Below are 20,294 nucleotides of genomic sequence, written 5' to 3'. Positions count from 1 at the left end.
AGTTATACAGTTAAAATTATGTCATAGTATTCCATTTGCGGAACCGAAACGTCCACATCGTGAAGAGTAGGGACAACATTCAGAAAATACATTTTGCATTGTATAAACAGCAGGTCGGATTATTTTAATAATCACGCACAAGGGCCGGATGGCTTACAAGCCCTTGCGCAGCTATTCCCAAATTGGAACTCGCAAGGCAGTTTTGACGGGACGGTTAAGGATTTTTGTCTTTCCACAATTTATTTGTATTCATATGCTCCGCAACCGCTGTCCAACTAAAATTACGAAGAATTTATTAGTGTGCCTATTTCTTTTACAAGTAACCAAACAAATTCTATGACAAGTAACAAAGGAAGTCACTTGTTCGCGCATAATCACTTTTCTTTGCTCTTGTCTGTGATTTTACAAACCGCTTTTGAATCATACCTATGCGTTGTAATTCTGTTTGTCCAGATAAAATTACAAAAATTACAAATAGAGGTTTGTACCATCTTTAACGTAATACGTTACAAAACTTTTCACACGTTTTGTTAAACAAAAAATACTTTCATGAGCGGAATAAAACGAGGCCGACGGACGGATCCGGACCGCCGGCCGGAGTTTGGTGACCCCTGGTATAAATAATGGAAATTGAACTAGTTCCCTCCTAGGTGTCGTGTGCAGATCTATACCGAGATTTTTTTGTCATCATTGAAACATAAAAGAAGTCGGTATAAAAAACAACACCATACTAATGTGTCTATATTGCCCTCCCGTGGTCGACTTGCATAGCATAGGTTTCTTTACCAACGATATGCAGTAAACCCAGTGGTGGGATTCAGTCGGTTCGCACCGGTTCAATAGAACCGTCTCACGAAATTTTATGAGATCAACGAACCGGTTAGCATTATGCATTTTATAACAGAACCGGCTAAAAAAATATGACTTTGTGATAGAACCGGCTAACAAAAAATTTGAATCCCACCGCTGGTACTTGTCTAAAGTTTGCAACGGCCCATTATTGTGGCACAAAATTGCTCCACGAGGGTTTATCGCGTAACAAAGCGTTGCACGACTTGTGTTCATACAGACTCTTGGATGTGATGTTTGTAAAACAAGGAAACACACATATTGATTCACATTAAAGAATAATGTTGAAATCTTCTGTACTTAAACAGCGAATATATTTGTATTTTTAATATCAATATCGCTAAACAAAATAACGCATTGTAAATCGTCACTTGGTGTGTAGTAGTGGGATTAAACTATGTTAAATGTTTGCGTATCAGTCTTAATGGTTTAATTGTTTATGAAATCAATTTTAAAATCCCAACAGTTGCCTGTTCTCTTAGTTTCTAACTTCGTGGAAGCTAGCTAATCTGGCCATGCGTCGAATTGCTTCCTGTAATACGAGAACGTGGTAAAGCCCTATGTCGCAGCTGCATTACCCGTTAATGTCTAAATTACTTCGTTTACGCGCAACAAGTGGACTTTGTAGCTCAGTTTAGGTTTGCAGTAGCGAGAGAAAGCTAGCGTGTTAATAGTTAGATTTTAGAGGACAAATTCTATGTCTGTTATGTTTAGAACACACCGTTTCAATCATTTTACCACTGGTCTGTTATGTTGGGTTAGATTCGGAAAAGTAAAAATGCCATTAAGGGCGTTACACAATTGCAGTTTGAATCAAACAAGCGACGTGGAATTATTATTACACCTGGTTCTAATGTCATTGGACTTAAGTGTTGATACTTGGAAACACTGATATGTAATATTTGTTGGCTTGATGCATCTATAGGTTTGTTTTGAACACAGGATCACTTCAGTTTACTTTTACAACAAGCTAAATCACTTTAACTGTTGCGTGTATACTAGTTTTGATTTATTGCACATCTGTTGTAATTTCGAGGGTTTGAAAAAGTTCAAGACCCATTTCTCTTAAAGAAACAATGACTTGTCTTGAATAGAACAAATGTATTGCATATGTGACATCGACCGCTTTAAGCACAGATCAGAACTTTTGAACATAAAACATATTTCAGCGAAAATAATTACATTTGCTCGGTTACCTTTGTAGGTTAAATTGATTTAATACTGTATGAACGATTTGGCTATTTCAACAGTGCCACAGAAATATGTCCGATCAGTTGTTTGGCCCAAGTTGTGACCGATATAAATGATGCTTGTAATCGGACACGCTGGAAAAGGAAATTGATGCACAGCTGTCCGCATTGCGAAGCCATTTGACATCGGTTAGGTTTAAACCGGTGGTTCTTAACCGGTGGGAAATCTCCCACCAGTGGGAAATTTAATGTTTTTGGAGGAAAATTATGGTAGTCAGAAGTCACCAAACTCGGGCCCGTGAGTTGAATTTAACCGTTGAAAGTTAATTTAATACACTATTTTCCGCAACAACACATAAGATTAACTTCACCTAGTTTAACAAGGCGCATAAAAATTCAAAAATCGTTTGTTACGTCACAAGTATCAATGACTGTGTTATTGTTCGCGAATAAATGCATTTGATCTGTTGATTGTGATGCCAGAAATGACTGATGCAATCACATGTCACGAAATCACTATTTAAACTAAATAAGATTGCAGTGTCGTGACCAATTAAGATCGTGACCAAATCGCTTCACAAAATTATCACGATTAAAGAATGTTTTTGTTAATGTAGGGCACAAAACATGATTATAAAAATAACAGAGGGGGAAATTCGAACTTGGTGATTAACTTTCATGGGAAACCACACCAAAAAGGTTAAGAACCACTGGTTTAAACAATACTCGAGTATTAGGATTGTAGTTACACACATAAGTTAATTGAAAAGTATTACGGAACTGAGGTTGCAAGTTGTAACTTTCTTTCACGTAGTATTCTTATTGTATGATTGTGTCACACTAAACAAAAACTATATAAATGTGATGTTTGTGCAAAATATTTGAAATAAGTGGAAATTTGATCACTTGAAAATGCACATGTTGACGCACAGCAAAGAAAAACCTCATCGATGTTATGTTTGTGAAAAATGCTTCAAGCAAGGTGGAAGTTTGAAAAGGCACATGTTGACACACACCAAAGAAAAACCTCATCACTGCATTGTTTGCGAAAAACGCTTCAGCGAAAGTGGAAATTTGAAAAGACACATGTTGACACACACCAAAGAGAAACCTTATCGATGTGAAGTTTGTGAAAAAAGATTCAGTCGGGTTGAAGTTTTAAAAACGCACATGTTGACTCACAGCAATCGAAAACCTTATCGATGTGATATTTGTGAAAAAAGATTTAACCAAGGTGGAAACCTAAAAATACACATGTTGACACACACCAAAGAAAAACCGCATCGATGTGGTGTTTGTGAAAAAAGATTTAACACAAGTGGAAATGTAAAAACACACATGTTGACACACACCAAAGAAAAACCGCATCAATGTGGTGTTTGTGAAAAAAGATTTAACCGACGTGATCACTTGAAAATGCACATGTTGACGCACACCAAAGAAAAACCTCATCGATGTTGTGTTTGTGAAAAATGCTTCAAGCAAGGTGGAAATTTGAAAAGGCACATGGTGACACACACCAAAGAAAAAACTTATCGATGTGATGTTTGGTAAAAATGCTTCACCGCAAGTGGGAGTTTGAAAAGTCACATAACGACACACGATAAAGACAAATTCCATTGATAAAACACATTATGATACATACTCTAGAAAAAACACTGCAGATTTAAGGCATTTCAAATTTATTGCAAATATATTCTATTTGAATAAGACACTGAAGATGCTTTTTAGCGAAATTAATTTGTTTTTACAGCACTGTCAACACTGATTTTAGCCTGGAAATAAACATTTCCCGAACTTGAATCTTGCAAATAGTTGAAAACTTCAGAAAAATGTCCACACAGAACAGCAAATGTTGAACCTTGTCATAATTCAACCAAAAAAATTATTTTAGTTGTTTAAACCCTGTCAACTATAACGCAACATATCGCTGAATCGAAAATTGCTTGATGCTTTTCTTATGGCTTGGCAGTGAGTTTTGAGATTACGTCTTTCCAAAGCCTGCCAAATGTAGGGCCAATTTTATGTTGTTATTTACTTACAGATTATAACGTCCCGGACAACACAAGGACCATATTAAAACTGTGCACTAATAAGACTTTGATCATATATAAGCTATTGCTGCCAGGCATAGTATCAAGTTTATAGAGCTCTTCTGGCAAATGTGATTTTATTCCGACGTTTCGACGTCCTATACAGGTCGTCTTCATCAGGGACGTGCTTGCGTTCTATTCTTTTTTCCTTTGTTTATCGTGCACTGTACTAGTCGCATTCAGTGTTATTTACCCTGATGAAGACGACCTGTATAGGACGTCGAAACGTCGGAATAAAATCACATTTGCCAGAAGAGCTCTTTAAACTTAAGACTTTGATCAGTTACTTCAAATGAAAAAAGTTCAATTTGTTGCAACAAGATTTTCGTTAACGCTTATTGCGATGTAAATCGTCATCTGGCGTGTTGTGTAAACAAACGTTATTTTACGGGTTAATGTTTCGTTTTTATACCTGTGGTTTCTGTTGGATCGCTATGGTGTGAAAAATAGATATTTCACTTGTTGTGTGGTCTCTATAACACCTTAGTTTCGAACACGAAAGCTGCTCTAGTCTATTCAAAGTAAACAAAGAGTCCCGTTGAAAAACCGCACAAGTAATAACACAAATGAAAAGTAGCAGAGACATACGTCGTCGACAGGCATTGTGTAATAAACATGAATGCGTCACTTTGTTCCACCGTTCTGCACGGCAGGGATTCCTCTGTGAACGTAATTTCTTAAACTGGCAATTTCCTAAACCACATAGGATACGAAAACGTACTAAAGGCGGAGGTCGCAGCTGCACAACCGATTACTATCTGAGTTGTTTTATGTTCGCATAATAAATGGTATTATTAGCCCAGTTAAGTTACAGTGGCGAGGTAAACCTAGTGTCCTGTCTACTATTGATGACGAGCTCCGCTGGAGAATACAAGGCAAGGACCGTTCCGTATACAACCTGGATTACTCAGTTATTATCGAGCGAGCTCTAAAGAACAGTACCGGCGGCGCTTACTTGCATAAACTGCGCCATCGATTGATTACACGTCGGGAGATGCCTCGCGAAACGCCCCGAGAATTTGTGCGTGCAATCAAGGAGCTGGGAAACAAAGCGTACCCCGAGGAAAAGGAAGAAAACATCAAGAGAAAAGTAATGTACACTGTGTTGTTGTCTGGACTGTTAGATCAAAACCTTGCCGCTAATATTTCGAATTGATTAAACCATAAGCGTGACTTTTGGGCCGCTTCCGAGTTGGTTTAAAGGAACAACCCACGGCAATTGTCGCAACAGTCACTACGTCTGTAGAGGACAAACGCGATTTTGACAATACTGTAATTACTACCCTGAATGAACTGAAGCAGGGTTTACACAAAAACACAGAACATTTAACAAGCACTGTTGCGAGTTTGCAAACCCAGTGCGAGAATCTGCAGCAACAGGTTCGGTCGCTGGCGTTGGCTCAACATCGTTCCGATGTGCGCCCTTCCCGACCCTTTAACCAGCGGAGGTGTTTTAATTGTGGAGAGTCCGGTCATCTCCAACACCAGTGTTACCGTGGTAAAAAAACGACGCGCTGTTTACGCGTTCCTATGCAACCGGTTGATAAACAAAACCTTAATTATTCTTCTGTGCTCAGAGCAACCTCTAGACTGGCCCCCACAAAAGCCATGACGACTACCAAACAACTCCCTGACCCTCCGACCGTCCACCGAAAGCAAGTGTTACCGCGGTTTATTGAGATTGTGACCGAAAACGTGCCGGTATGTGCTTTAGTAGACACGGGGGCAACTGTATCTTTGTTATCCGAACACTTGCGGCGAAAACTTTCTAACGTTGGTAATATGAACCTAGAGTCGTGTCCAACTAATTTTGGCCTGGTTGCTGCAAACGGCACGATTGCTAATATGACCTGCGAACATTTTAGGTTGTTAGCTAAGGATACAAATACATAAAGTTAGCTAAGGATACAAATACTTTTGGCCACGTACAATGTTACAACCCCGCATTTCGTGTATTATTAGGTGCCAATGTTGCTAAATGTAGTTGTAACGACTGTTTGCAGACTTCCGAAACTCCAGCGTCACACACAAAGCAGAGGACGGCCAGGTTGATGAACATTGGCGAAATATAGTCTCCGGGGTAAATATGAGTGATGAATTGACTGCAGACCAAATGCGCAAAGTGCTTGAAGTTCTGTCGGCACATACGCGCGCCTTTTCTACATCCGCAACTGATCTTGGCAAAACTAGTATTACGCAGCATTTTATTGACACAGGAGATGCTCGACCAGTGCGCCAAGCTCCTAGGAGGATGCCGCAACGTCACAAGCACAAAGTTGAAGAGATCATCGATGAAATGCGCAAACAAGGTTTAGTCCGTCCGTCTACGTCTCCCTGGTCCAGTTCAATTGTTCTTGTGAAGAAAAAGTTAGGTGACTTAAGATTTTGTATCCATTATCGTGACCTTAACGCCGTCACCAAAAAGAACAGTTATCCCATACCGCGTATAGACGATAGTTTAGACGAGATGGCCGGTTCCGTTTATTTCTCCACGTTCGACCTTAAATCAGGTTATTGGCAAATTCCTATGGACCCAAAATCTCGCGAAAAGACAGCATTCGCTAGCCACATGGGTCTATTCGAGTTTAATGTAATGCCGATGGGTTTATGCAATGCAGCTGCCAGCTTTCAAAGGTTAATGCGTATCGTCCTTAATGGGGTTGAATGGAGTTCTTGCATACCTGGACGACGTAATAATATTAAAAATGCGCGCACATTTGAAGAACATCTAGCCCGCGTAGATTTGGTCTTAAGACGATTGGAGTCCGCAGGGTTAACTTTGAAGCCTTCAAAGTGTTGCCTTTTCAAGAGCGAAGTTAATTTTCTCGGCCATGTTGTTTCCAAGGCGGGTATCCTGTGCGACCCCGAAAAAGTTCGCGCTGTTGCAAATTGGCCTATTCCCACAACTGTTAAGCACGTTCGACAATTCGTGGGATTGACATCCTATTATCGCAAATTTGTCGAAAATTATGCGCAGATCGCATCCCCGCTACACCGGATTACTGAAAAGGGGAAGAACTTTGACTGGGACGAGAGTTGCCAACGTGCTTTCTCTGTGCTTAAACATATAATGACCAACGCACCAATCCTACAGTACCCAGACTTCAGGCGATCCTTTATATTAGACACTGATGCTTCTGACTATGCAATATGTTGCTTTCCAAACCAAGAGATCGAAGGCAAAGAGCATGTGATCGCGTATGGTAGTAGGAGCCTGAGTAAAGCTGAACGGCATTATTCGACCACCCGCAAGGAATTGTTGGCTGTGATCCTTGCTACGAAACTATACCTCTGTTATTTACTGGGTAACAGTTTTATTCTGCGCACAGATCACGCTTCTTTGCGATGGCTATGGAAATCTAGAGAGCTCTACGGCCAATGCGCGCGTTGGGTCGAGCACCTAGCCGAAAACAACTTTGAGTTGGTTCATAGACCGGGAGTAAAACATGGGAACGCAGACGCTCTAAGTAGACTTGAGCCCGAAAGTGACCCGGACTTTCCATATCCCGTGCGGCAGGCGGGAGGTGCGTCGGAAGTGTGTAATGTGAATTTTCGCGTTATTCTTGGCTGTAGCTTCGACGAAATTAGAGAAGCTCAAGGGGCTGATACCGACCTGAGGGTAGTTGCTAGTTGGTTGCATCGGGGTGTCCGGGCCAAGTTTAAAACCGTGAAACGAATGTCTCCAACGATTCGACATTATTGGTCGCTTTTCGGAAGTGTGTTTAGTCGGAACGGCATATTGTACCTCCGAGATGAGGACTCGGTTAGACTCGACGGCAGAACAGAGCGTATGTTGGTTCCCTTTGCTATGCGCCCTACTGTTCTAGCTGCGTTACACGTTCAATCTCATGGAGGCGGCCATCTTGGCATTGCGAAAACACTTAGTAAAGTGTCAGAAAGATTTTATTGGGCAAAATGGCGCCACAATGTCGAGCAGGTTTGTCGCCGTTGTGCCGAATGTGCATCAAATAAGAAGCCAAGTACAAAACTACGCGCATCTTTAGTCCCTTCTCAAGAGACTCGGCCTTTAGAACGGATTGAGATAGACGTGATGGTCCCTTTTCCGTTGACGAGGACTGGTTACCATTATGTCCTTGTCGCGTGCGATTTGTTCACAAAGTACGTCCGGGCTTGGCCCATGCGTCACCAAACAGTGACAGAAACAGCCAATTTGCTGTTTCATCGCTGGTTTACCGTCCACGGGGTCCCCGAGGTAGTCCATTCTGATCAGGGCGGTAATTTCGAAAGCGCACTGTTTCAGGAACTAACCCGCCCGATGGGTTGCAAGAAAACCCGAAGTACCCCGTACCGGCCTTCGGCAAATGGCGGAGTAGAAAGGGATAACCGAACAATTTTAAACATGCTACGAAATTATGTTCAACATGATGGAAAGCACTGGGATGAGGCCTTGTCAGTGGTGGTAGCATCATACAATTCCAGTCGGCACGAAAGCACAGGCTTCGCTCCCCACTACTTGCTTACAGGATGTCCTTTGCGTCTACCCGCTGACCTGATACATGAGCCTTCGCCGCATGACCAGCAGTCGCCATTGGTCCATCTGGAAGGACTCCGAGATCAGCTGGCACTTGCCAGGGAAGTGGCACGCGAGACGCTCCAGTGTCAGCGCAAGCAAATAGAGAAGCAATATAACAGTAAGCAAAGCAGTGACACCCTTAATGTTAACGATTCAGTCTTGTTGGAAAACCCGGTTGTGGCGCCGGACGAATGTAGAAAGTTTCACCTGCCCTATAAAGGTCCTTTTCAGATAGTAGAGAAGCAAGGACCTGTCAACTACAAGATTGTTGATCAAACCGGCAAAACCCAAGTAGTGCACTTCAATCGCTTGAAGAAAACATCGGCCAATTTTGATGAGAACAACGATGGAGACGAAATTGTTGGGAAGCGTCACGAAGAAGATGTAGCTTCACGTGAACAAGCACGTGGTTCCGACAAGCAGTTTCACTTTGTTATTTAGTTTGATATACCCTTATTCAATATTTAATAATTGCACTTGCTTTTCACTGCAACTTTATTTACCCATTAATATACTAGTTGTTTATTTCATAATGTTTGTTAGTTTTGTTTAGCCGTATTTATTTTCACGTTATTCTTTTCACTACTTGTTTTTCCGCTGTTGTCTTCTTGTGTTCTATTTTCACCCTTTTTCACTTTAATATCTTTTTTTGTACTTTTACTTTTTTTTACAATATATATTGTTTTTGGCCAGTAGTAAAGTCACCGTTGTAACAATTGGTTTTAGCGATAAGCCGTTACTGCAGGGTCTTGGACCGTTTTACGAATTAGGGAGGTAGCCTCGAGTGTTAGAATACAATCGGGACAGTTGGGAAGGTTTAGCGTTAAAGATCTCGCACCCAAACAACTTTCTCTAAATTTTGAGGTTACCAAAATAATTCCGTAACATTTGTATTTAGTGATCTCGAGAGCAAGGTTGGGCATTATATTGCCACAGAGGACACTTTTAAGGCTATGTATGGTAACAGGCCATACCTTTAAAATATCACGGTAAGGGGCTTTCCCCCATACTTGTTTCGCTTTTACACTTCCTATAAGCCTCCTATGGCGACAAGCACTTTCCAAACTGCGAAGTATTTGTATCATTCCATTTGGTAAATCTAGTCTAATCTGAAGTTGAATGTATAGGATTCTGTAAAAATTAAACAAAAATTCCCAGACACGTTAGAATTGCGTGAAATGGACCTTGGGTGTTGCAGTTGAAATTAAATTAGATTTTAGCTGTTAACTGAAGTTTTCGTTTTGCAGAGTGATCTAATTGTCCACATCTGCTCAAGAAAACTTTTATACAAACTAACATTCTCATAGTGTAGCATTTTTGATCTAGTGTCTCAGAAAGGGGGCGATTTTGCTAAAAAGTTTGAAAACCCTGCTCTAGGACATGTGCAAATGTGTATAGTTGCAAGTTAAATTGGCAAATTATTATTTTTAGAAATGAATTTGTGTTATATATTAACAGGTATAGTTGATGGTATTAGAATTTTTTGTGTGCAAAAACCTAAACAATGTCAGTTCGTCTGTTAAAGTTCGCGTTTTCCTTCTGCTGCATGAGTGTATTACATCGCGGTGAGTAATTTTTTGCACGCATCAAACGCAACAAAACATAGCAATTCGAAACGAACTTGTCTGAGTGACGGCACACAAAATCTACAAAAATCATAGACTTGGTTGTTTAATTTTAAATTCAGTTTTCCTTTTATTACACCGAGGGTGATATTGACTTTCTATACGTAAGTCATTAAAATATTTATTATAATTTACAATAATTATTGTTTGTTTTTTTCGCTTAAATCCTCCTGAAGAACATAGCAATGGGCCAAACCCAATTTTTTTAACAAGTCTGAATTTTGGCCGCAGATTGGGAAGTTTAAAGTCAGATTCGAATCAAGCCCGTTTTGTTCAAAACATAAAACTCAAAAAGCCTGAGCTTACGTCAAACGTTTATTTAAACCAGCATACACTTCCTTACTTGTATTCACCTTAGTGCAAACAAGACATGATTTTCAGTTCAAGGACGATAAAGGTAATGTGCAACGACTGACTGGATTGCATGCTGGATCATTCAGTTACAACAAGAAGTCTTACTCTTGTTTTTGTCAGCGATGGAGCCGGGCAAAGGATTGGATTTAGTGCGACAGTTAACCTTGAAGCAGGTAATTTAAATTCTATTTTTTTGCTGATGAAAATGGTTGTAAAAATTAATTTAAATCCTATTTAGCTTAGGGGATTTATAATTAGTTATGTAATAATATGCGGTAAATTGACGTATGAAAGACCAATGTCAAATAAAATCCACTAGGTACTTTTTCATATGCAACGACAATATGTTTATTAGGAACCAGATGCATGATGTTCTGTGCCGAACCTAAGTAGAATCTATACAACTGCAGCAAAGCGCTGTTACGTTGGTGCTCAAGTGTGAACTTATTACCTATTAGTAAACTAAGAGTTTTTGTAGGAATGCAACAATCGATGACTATGTGCCGGACCGAAGGTTTAACTATCACGTAAGTTTGTCTTTGTTTAGTTTGTTTGTGGTAACATTAAACCTTAAGAGATATATAACAATTTAAGTGTTATCTGAACTTTTTCATGTTTAGAGCATTTTAGTTACGGTATCTGTTCGCATCTATTCGACGTTGCAAGTATAAAACTAAGGTGTTTAACTCTTTTTGCAATAACATTAACCGGTCTAACTTTATTGTTTATTTTTTTGTAATGGTGGCTTCTTCCTAAACGTAATGCACCAAAAATTGTGCTCAAAATTAACATAATTTGTAAAAAAATGTAGGCACCGTAGGTAAAAAAATGGAGAAAAATGTTTCAAATGAGTAATTTGAATTCTTTATATTGCACACTAAACAAAACGCATTTATATTAAATCTATTGACATACCGCGCTATAATAGGATGTAGCTGCAGCGCGTTTAATCATAGTCTACCAATTGCACTCCTATTGTTTTTCGCTATGTACTATTTATCCGTTGCGCAGCTGTTTCCGACTTGGCGATCGGTATTGAGCAATTGGGTCGTTCACGAAACAATTACGCGAAGTAAAAACAACAGCAGCCCAGGGTCTAAATGTCAAACAGGTGTAGTTTATGTTATGGGCAGGTTATTTTTGTCGATAGTGCATCAAGAGAACTTACATTGTTTAGGAAAACTTATAAAGTCAATATTCACAGATTAACAGCTGATCAACAGAACACATTAGACTACGAACTCGGTGACACACTTTACATCGCATTGGACAGGGAAACTCCTCTTTCTCAACTCAATGACAACTGCAAGGTCACGGGTTAAGATCCGGTGTTCGTGTTTGACATTGACCAATGCGAAGGCCTCTATAAGGTAAAATGCTACAGATTTGTTACCATTTTTTACCAAACATTTCATTTAGATGCATTTTTTAGTAAAATTACACAGACAGATATTACCATGTATCAAAACATACTTATTTCGTCGACAGTATTTACTAGGGTAAATTTTAACTTTTGCAATTTTTTGTACAGCTTCCGGCAACTTCCTAAATTCTCAGAATTTATGTAGTATGATGTTATAAGCTGTTTGTAGGAATTTTATGTTGCATTTTTTTGCAACTTTTTTCTAATTTTCATGCAACTTTTATCCAGTATTGCGCAAAATGTAAAGGAGTGATTTGTGCTATGAGATGGACTAGCTGCATCTCAATGTTATCTATGACGCAACAGTTTGCTTGCAAGCTAGAAGTTTAACAACCCCAGCCAAGCACGACAATGCCTGAAATAAATTAGAAGTGAAAGTATGACTTGGTTTTGGCCAAGCCCGCACAAACGAAAACAGGTTGTGTCTAGTCTTTCGAGGTCAAGTTTTGTTGATATAGCTTAGTTAGTTAAACTGTGTGTTTACAAAGTTTTTTTTTTGCAAGCAAGAAGCGATAACCTTGATATCTGTTGAGATGACAGTCTACGGCAGGAATGTCCAACCTGCGGCCAGCTAGTCATTTTCACTCCTTAGTATTTTGAACTTTGAATCTTAGCCTAATTAAAATCTACCAGTCAGCTTTTAGGGGCGCAGTAATAGTACAGTATGACAGCTGTTACTCTCTCTGTTCGCCTTTTTATTTCTCGTGCGTGAGTGAAGACTGAAGAGAGATTGTTGCGCAATAATGCTTCCGAGACTGATTGAATGAGGCTAGAGTGCTAGTTGTCAGTTAGGACACTTGTTTTTATAGTGCAGTGTTGATTGACTGGTTTTTTTTACTCCAACTTTTGTTAAAATTAGGTGCAACTTTCTCACGATTTTAGTGCACCAAAAACTAGCCCTGGTAATTACAGTATATTTTGATCTATTTTATTGCTATAAACTTTATTGCTACCATTTAAAAAAAAATTGTTGATTTATAAACAGAATGAAAACGAAATGGTGTCGGTGTCTTTTCTTATCTGGTGATTCCTGGCTCCATCCCCTGCCGTGATCCGACGCGACGTTCAAAACAAACTCAATGTCACTTGTGTATTTGACGCGGAACTACTGCTATCGTCATCCATTGTCCAACCACAATTCGGGTAAGGAGACCACAAGATCACATTGCACATGCCATACGACACGTGACACATGAAAGCAACTTTTTTGTCACAGTTGGCAATTGTTTTAGTTTTGAAAGTTAGTTTATCATCACTACCGGCCCAAAATCTGGGAACAGTAGCCAATGAGAGAAGCAAATGTAACTACAGTTTAAAAACATCTGTGAAAAACTGTCTTGTTTTCTTTAGTAACGCTATACATGAATCTACACAGACGCCCAAATAGAAGCGAAAATCGACATGCTTTTTTGATTAAACGTTTCGGCAATGACGGCATGACCATTTATGGCATGAGCGTTTTACGTCCAAATGGGGAGTTATATTCATCATTAAACAAATTGCAGATCCGTAGAAATTTCGACTAAGAATACAGGAAACTTTCACGTTTCTCTAAATCTCTTTTCCAATGACCACTTAAACAAAAGCTTGCCCGGGGAAGTCACTGTGCCCAACGACATTTTTGCTGAAGTCAAACTAGATGAAGTTTCTCCAAGCAACGATGACTTTATTGTCCAGGTAAAAACAAATGCATTGAAGTAACAAAGGTTGATAAATGGGAGTTATTGTTTTATAGTAAATCCAACTTACACACGTTGTATTACCTTGTGTATAATCTATTCTTTCAAACCAAACTTTCTAAGGGTTATTTTTTTACTTAACTGTAAAATTGTCAAACACACCAAGTTCAAGCAGCCTTTGGGTGCTATAGAGTTTGTACAAATATTTTATTACAATTTTGTATACAGCTCAAAGAATGTTGGGCAACACGCGTTGAAAACTCCAGTGGTTTGCCGAACTACCCTGTTGTACAAAGCGGGCAAGAATTAGAAGTATTTGATTTGTAGTGGGTGCTCTTACTTTTCACAAAATTGAACGGTGCATTCTATTTCAACTTGCCAACATTTATGTGAATATTACTAGGTGTATTGCGCCACCCAGAGGAGGCGAAGCTGCCGACGCACAAATGTTGATGCGTAATTACAAATCCAACTTTGCAACATTCAAGCTGATGAGCTTTGTGTGGACAAACTTTACCGACGCAGAACAAATTATCTACATCCACTGCGACGTGACCGTCTGTCAAAACTCAACTGGACAATGCCCTGGACAGGTGAGTTGAGTTTGTTTGTTGTGTTATGCTCACAATAAGTCCGCCGTCGAGCTGCTTGCGTCATTGCAAGTAGGGTGGGTTATATTTATTTTGTTTATTTTTCAATAAGTTTGCTTTAGTTGAAATAATCAAAGAAAAACACGATATGCCTGAGTTTTTTTTTCTGGATCTATTTAAGTTTTTGATTTATTTATGAAGAAAATTGTTAATATTAAACTTATTTGCAGATGTGTGGTGGAAGAAAAAGACGATCTGATGACAACAATGGACGCAGCCAGCGACTTTCTGCAGGGCCAGTGCACATCTTACAAACAACCAAGTATTTGCTTGTGCAAGGTACCAACACAATATTCAAACTCTTCTTTTCTACATATTAACTTAGTTCAGGACAAAATACTGCAGTTGCCTATGTTTCAACTGCTCAAATTATTGTATTTATCAACTAAAACCCGCAGAAACAGATTTACTTAAGCTATATTAGATCTCAATTATCAAACATCTCGCTTGTTTCTTTGTCTAAAATTACTGCGCCTTGATGTGAATTTGTTTGTTTGTTTCAAAACTTGATGGGCCGGCAAAGCCTGAATGCGTTAACTCACATTGAGTCCACCGTTGACATAGCGCAGGGGGCTTTAATGTAGTGCAATCCGTTGGGTTTCACTAGGTTTGAGCAATGCCACTTAGGTTTTTTGCCCAGAAAAAAATGCAAACTGTCGAGACAGGATTAGAACCCACATGCTATTAAACACAAGTCGGTTGTACTTACCACTCGGCCATTTTGGCAAACTCATGCATGGCTTGACCAATAAAGCTTTTTTTCGTTTTTTTGAAGTTTTGTACAAGAAACATACTCCACACCGTCATAACCAGCAAACTTTAAAATTAAAAGTTACTTTAAAAAAGAAACACTTAATACTGAATAATGGTAAGCGGTGAGTTCGAATCCCACCATCAACTGATTCTTTATAATCTGAAGTGTATTGAGAATCTCGATTCAGCTTTAACTCTTTTGCAAACTTGGCCCACTTCGAAGTATACATAAGAGTGGCATTATTTTTAGTCTTTATGAAGTTTTAATCTTTAGTTCCAGTAGCAAATGCTTTCCCATGCATATATGTTTATCTAAGTTAAACTATCTTTTTATCGCAGACACTCCAGGAGACAGAGGTGAAGTGAATGAAGCAGCTGACAACATCTTACAACTTGGGATGTTTGTTCTTCTGGCTGCTGTAATTATCGGAGCAGGTTACCTCGTATGGGGCAAAATTGCCCAAGATGTAAAATCTAAACAATTTGGTCTGTAGATAACATTTCACAATAACTTTTCACAAATAACATTGTATTGTGTCTCACGACATTAACACACTTAAAATTTTCTCCAAAACAACAAACTAGGCAGCTATTTATTCTTAAGTTCGTTGATAAGTTTGCTAGAGGTTTTAAAACTAGGCATTATAGTACATGCAATATTTACTGCTTTATTGTTGTCAGAGAAATACATTGTCAAAGCGTTTTTTTTTTGTTTCTGTGATTGTAGAACAATATAATCGGATGTAATTTATACTGTGTATGTGTTGGTTATATGACCACCAAAGTTACAAACTGTGTTTGGCACGTTTGGCTTAACCAGTTTAGAGTAGCATGTGTCTCCTAATTAAATTGTGATTAGAAGTATTACGAAGTTTGAAACATTGTTAGCAATTAGCAGAAATTTGCTTGTTACACAATTTATCTTTTCTGGGAGGGGTTAAGCTGACAAGTCGAAACAAACTGTTTTCGAAAACAATTCCTAAATTTGCACAATTAATGAGAACCACCAGATAAAACTGAAATAAAAGTTTAGTAAATACAGTCACAAGCAGAGTGAAGTTTTATAGTCAAAACATTTGTTATAGTCAAAACGTTCATTGGTAAAATATTTAAAATGGTCGTGTAATGCAGTTTTATTTTAGTAAAAAGTAAACAGAATTTACAAATTTCGGATTTTGAGGTTTTATCGTAATATGCCATAAAAACCAAAAAAGTCTTAATCAAGATTATTTGAGGATTTGGTTTGCTAATTCAAAATGTTTCTTATGATGACCAAGTACGGTTTCTACATTCTGTCAAAATCGAATTGATGGGCGAATTAATGTCCCCACCTAGTGTATCTGTATTAGGCGGTTGTTTCAGTTTTGACAAATACTTAAATAACAAACACTTATACAGAATATTTCTAAGGACATTGAACAAAGTTCTTTATTTAGACTTAAACGTAACACTTGTTTTATAGTCCCTTCTGTTATTACATCTTTATTCATCAAGTTGTAAATGGTTGATTTACGTTACTTGGACCGCTATACTTTGGACCACTTAAGTGGCTGAGCTCTCAGTCAAATAAGAACACTTTCAGTTTATAAAATTGTAAGGCGGTTTTTAATAGCAGATTTGCAAGGTACAAGTGCGAAAGGTGCTCCATGGCCAAATCTCCTAGAGGAATGCTTGGAAGGGCATTTTTTATTGTTTAGATGGGGCGCCAAGCTACTTTAGGTTTGTTGACATGTTGTATTGTTAAGTACAGACAAAGATACCATTAGCATGTTTATTTTTGCCAAACCATTAATTGATTTTGACGTATAATAAACCAAGTATTAGTTGTTATGAGGCTGATTTTGTTCTGGTTGCATCTGGTTGTCCGGATTTCGACCCTCATCGCCATCCATTTGTGCTGCTTCTTCTGCTGGGTATCCATTGGGATCGAAATTGTCAAATGCAACTCGAGCTGACAAATGGAGCGTTTTGTTTTGTTACACAACAAAGTGTGTTTTAACTGAACAGACAGAAAATTCAAAACGAAAATTTCTTACCTGGATTTTGTGGTGGTCGATTGATTGGAAGATTTTGTTCCAATTGAGACCAGTTTAGAGACTAAAGAAAACTTATTGAGTTGATTTTTTGATTCTTATTATTGTTTATTGTGCATTAAGTGCAAAAAGCTTCGAGTTAGTGTTTCTTGTTTTTAATTTTTGTCATTTTATCAGATTTACTCCAATCAAAATTAAATCATTGAATGTTCGAGTTGCAACTTTCGTTACAGGGCGTTCCCAAAGTTTGAAATCAAAAGTTCAGCGAAATAATTTATCAATGTTTACCTTTGTGACGAAAATAATGTTGTCAATGTCTCCGTACTAAAGACAAAAGCAAGGTACAAATTGGTTTCATTTCATTTGGTATTTTGTAGCAGGTTTTACCCAGGATGCTTGCATGTTTACAGCTTTTTTATCAAGCGCTTTTAAGAGCAAATTTAACTATGCTGCGTCATAATTAAATAACTGGAGAATGCTAGGATGAAATCAAATAAATCGTTTTCTGTTTACTAGTTTGATATATTGATTGTGACACACTTACATATAAAATTTTAGACATATCTTGTTTCAGTTTATTATACTTATTTGTGCTTTAAAGTATAGCGTAAATATTGTTGGTAAACTCAGTTAAATATTAGTTGTTTTACGATTTGTATCTTATTAACATTGAATCGTAATACCGTTTGTTTATAGCATTTTGTTCTCGAGACTGCATGCCGTTGTCTTTATTTCATAGTTTTAGCATGGTTAATATTAGAGGATGTTGCAAGCAATGCAGATTAAAGGCAAGCAAAATCGTCTCGTATTTTAAGTTATCTCTCAACAGACATACATTTTTTTACCGCAGGACGTAATGTTTTTACTTACCTCAACTCCAGATTCCAACTCTATCTCCTGAAAGGAACAAAATGCCCTGTTAACGCAGTTATTATAACTTTTTGTTTGTTGTTGGTTTGTAGCGTTCAGTAGATATAAAACTGGTCACCAATTACACAACAAACATTTACCGGAGGTTATTAGTCCCAATCATATTTTTTTGTCATATTCGTCTTTAAAATTGACACTTTCTCTCAACAGTATTGCATGTTTAAAAACAGAATGTATTTTTTACTTACCTTCCTACGTGGCTGACCCCTCGTCTGAAAACAACATGTCACGGCGTTAGGGCATTTATTACAACGTTTTCTTCTTAGGAGTTTTTGTAGAATTTAATAGGGATTTTTTTACGGTTAATTTGGTTGAACATGAACATACATTCAAAATACAAAGCCCACTTAATTTCAGCTATCTGTTATTTTGTCGAATATGTTTCTCAACATTAGGTTTGCCGGATTGATTTAGTGGTCCACTACAAAATTGGCATGACAGAGATGTTATAAAATTGCGCAATTTCGTATTTTATTGGTTAATTATATTTGGATCATATTAATTATGTTCGATTTCACACCTTATTTATTATCCATTTTACTCACGCTAAAGTGGATGATTTACTTGTTGATCAATGTAAGAATACTACATGAAACTCCGTCAAATTAATTATTTTACATACGAAACAGGTTTCTGTGATGATTGTGATGGTGGAAGAGACTCATCCTTACCCAAAATAAAACAATGAGGGTCAGACTTTTTGCTAATATTAATTGAAACTAGAAACCCCTGATAATGGCGAGGACGTTATATACTGAAAATCAAATTTAGATTCCTATAGCAAATAAAATTGTGCTAACAAGATGTGTATTTTGATGGTTATTTCTATTTAAGAATTGATGACAGGATCATTTTTAAAGGTCCAGTATGTGAGGGCCTAAACCATGAACATTCTTTTCACTCTACTCACGTCATAACCATCATTTTCACGTGTAGGAATTGTAGAAAGTGTTGGGGGAAACCCTGTTTCTTTCTTCAAATTTATTCCTATCGTTTTTTTCTTAACTAAATTAAACAAAAACAGGTCTTAACCGTATTTGTCAAACATAAGAAAAACACATTTTAATTAAACATAAAAATAAAATAACAAATTGTACAAAAAGGAATCACATTAACACCATTAGACGTTGAATGTATCTGACCATGTAAAAAATGGCAATACCAACTATAATCAGTTAAGATGAACATGAATTCATTACTGGGATCAGCCCTGAAGCGTCTATGCAGACCAGCGATCACGGCGCACGCAGATATAAATCACAGTACGCCAGGCCTATTGAAGGCGTACTGTGACCAACTATAATATTATATTTGTTACAAATGACTGTTTTGTCTACTGTCTCCCCAAATTGTAAATGTAGGTATAAACAGCGCCTTATCATTTGGATAATTTCGCGCATCGACAAGTTTGTTGAAAACGTCGGTAGTTCGTTTCGTGTGTCTAGGAAACTAATGTCGTTTGTTTTTCAGGAAAATTAGTAAACTATGTCGTTAAATCGTATGTAACCTGTTTCTTATTGCTGTGCACAAAAAGCCTGCCTGTAATTCGTGACCAAGTTGTTTTGTTTTGGAAAGTGTTGTTTTATTTGCTTGGGTATCTTTGTTAACATTATGCCTCCAAATAGTTTCTTGTATTGTTAAACCTTTTGTTGTAACAATATGCCTGGTCTAAAGTGTACTTTGTTACTTGATAGCTCGTCAACGAATGACTGTTATAAAGTCCTGGTCCAAAAGCTTCGTTAAGAGTGTTATATTGTTTAGACCGGCATTTTTTCTATTGTGTTTATGTCCTGATATTTCCCTTGAAAACCGCCCGCCAGTTTATCCATTCGGTTCTCGTTGAAGTAACTACATTCTGCTAATTGAAGCCAGCAAGGGATTTGTTTACAATTAAACTGTTGGAACTTTGTGTGTTAGTGGGAAGAAAGCCTATAGTTGGCGCCTGGCAGGCTTGATTTTAAATCTAATTTTGAAGCGAGTGGACGTCTAATCGTATCTACGCAAAAGAGAATAATCGTATTTACTGACAACGGTTCATGTAAGCTGGTAAAAAATATTGCCAATTTCGTCCAGCAAACGGGACATAAAAAAATCTCACATCATTTAAAATCTCTAATTTTTATAGATCTCACATACGAATTCTTGCAATAAAATATACTATATATAACTGGTACCTGCGTT

The 20,294-nt window shown here is 37.9% G+C and overlaps 1 protein-coding gene and 1 long non-coding RNA gene across 2 annotated transcripts; both read left to right on the top strand.

The window, feature by feature from the left end:
* Window positions 1–10,715: 10,715 nt before the first annotated feature.
* Window positions 10,716–14,043, top strand: LOC145218218 (uncharacterized). The gene is made up of 6 exons (XR_013857555.1): window positions 10,716–10,818; window positions 11,124–11,172; window positions 11,850–12,015; window positions 13,054–13,211; window positions 13,574–13,745; window positions 13,976–14,043. It is a non-coding gene; the product is annotated as an uncharacterized LOC145218218 (long non-coding RNA).
* LOC145218664 (uncharacterized) lies at window positions 14,040–15,899 on the top strand. Its single transcript, XM_080086068.1, has 3 exons — window positions 14,040–14,340; window positions 14,568–14,676; window positions 15,490–15,899. Exons 1-3 carry the CDS (start codon window positions 14,194–14,196, stop codon window positions 15,642–15,644), a joined length of 411 nt encoding a protein of 136 aa, XP_079942194.1. The 5' UTR covers window positions 14,040–14,193; the 3' UTR covers window positions 15,645–15,899.
* The last annotated feature ends 4,395 nt before the right edge of the window (window positions 15,900–20,294 follow it).

The sequence above is a fragment of the Phallusia mammillata genome, chromosome 3, assembly GCF_965637545.1.
Source record: "Phallusia mammillata chromosome 3, kaPhaMamm4.hap1.1, whole genome shotgun sequence".
Classification (NCBI taxonomy): domain Eukaryota; kingdom Metazoa; phylum Chordata; class Ascidiacea; order Phlebobranchia; family Ascidiidae; genus Phallusia; species Phallusia mammillata.
The sequence above is the reverse complement of the archived record's forward strand: the minus strand, read 5'-3'. Positions and strand labels throughout refer to the sequence as shown.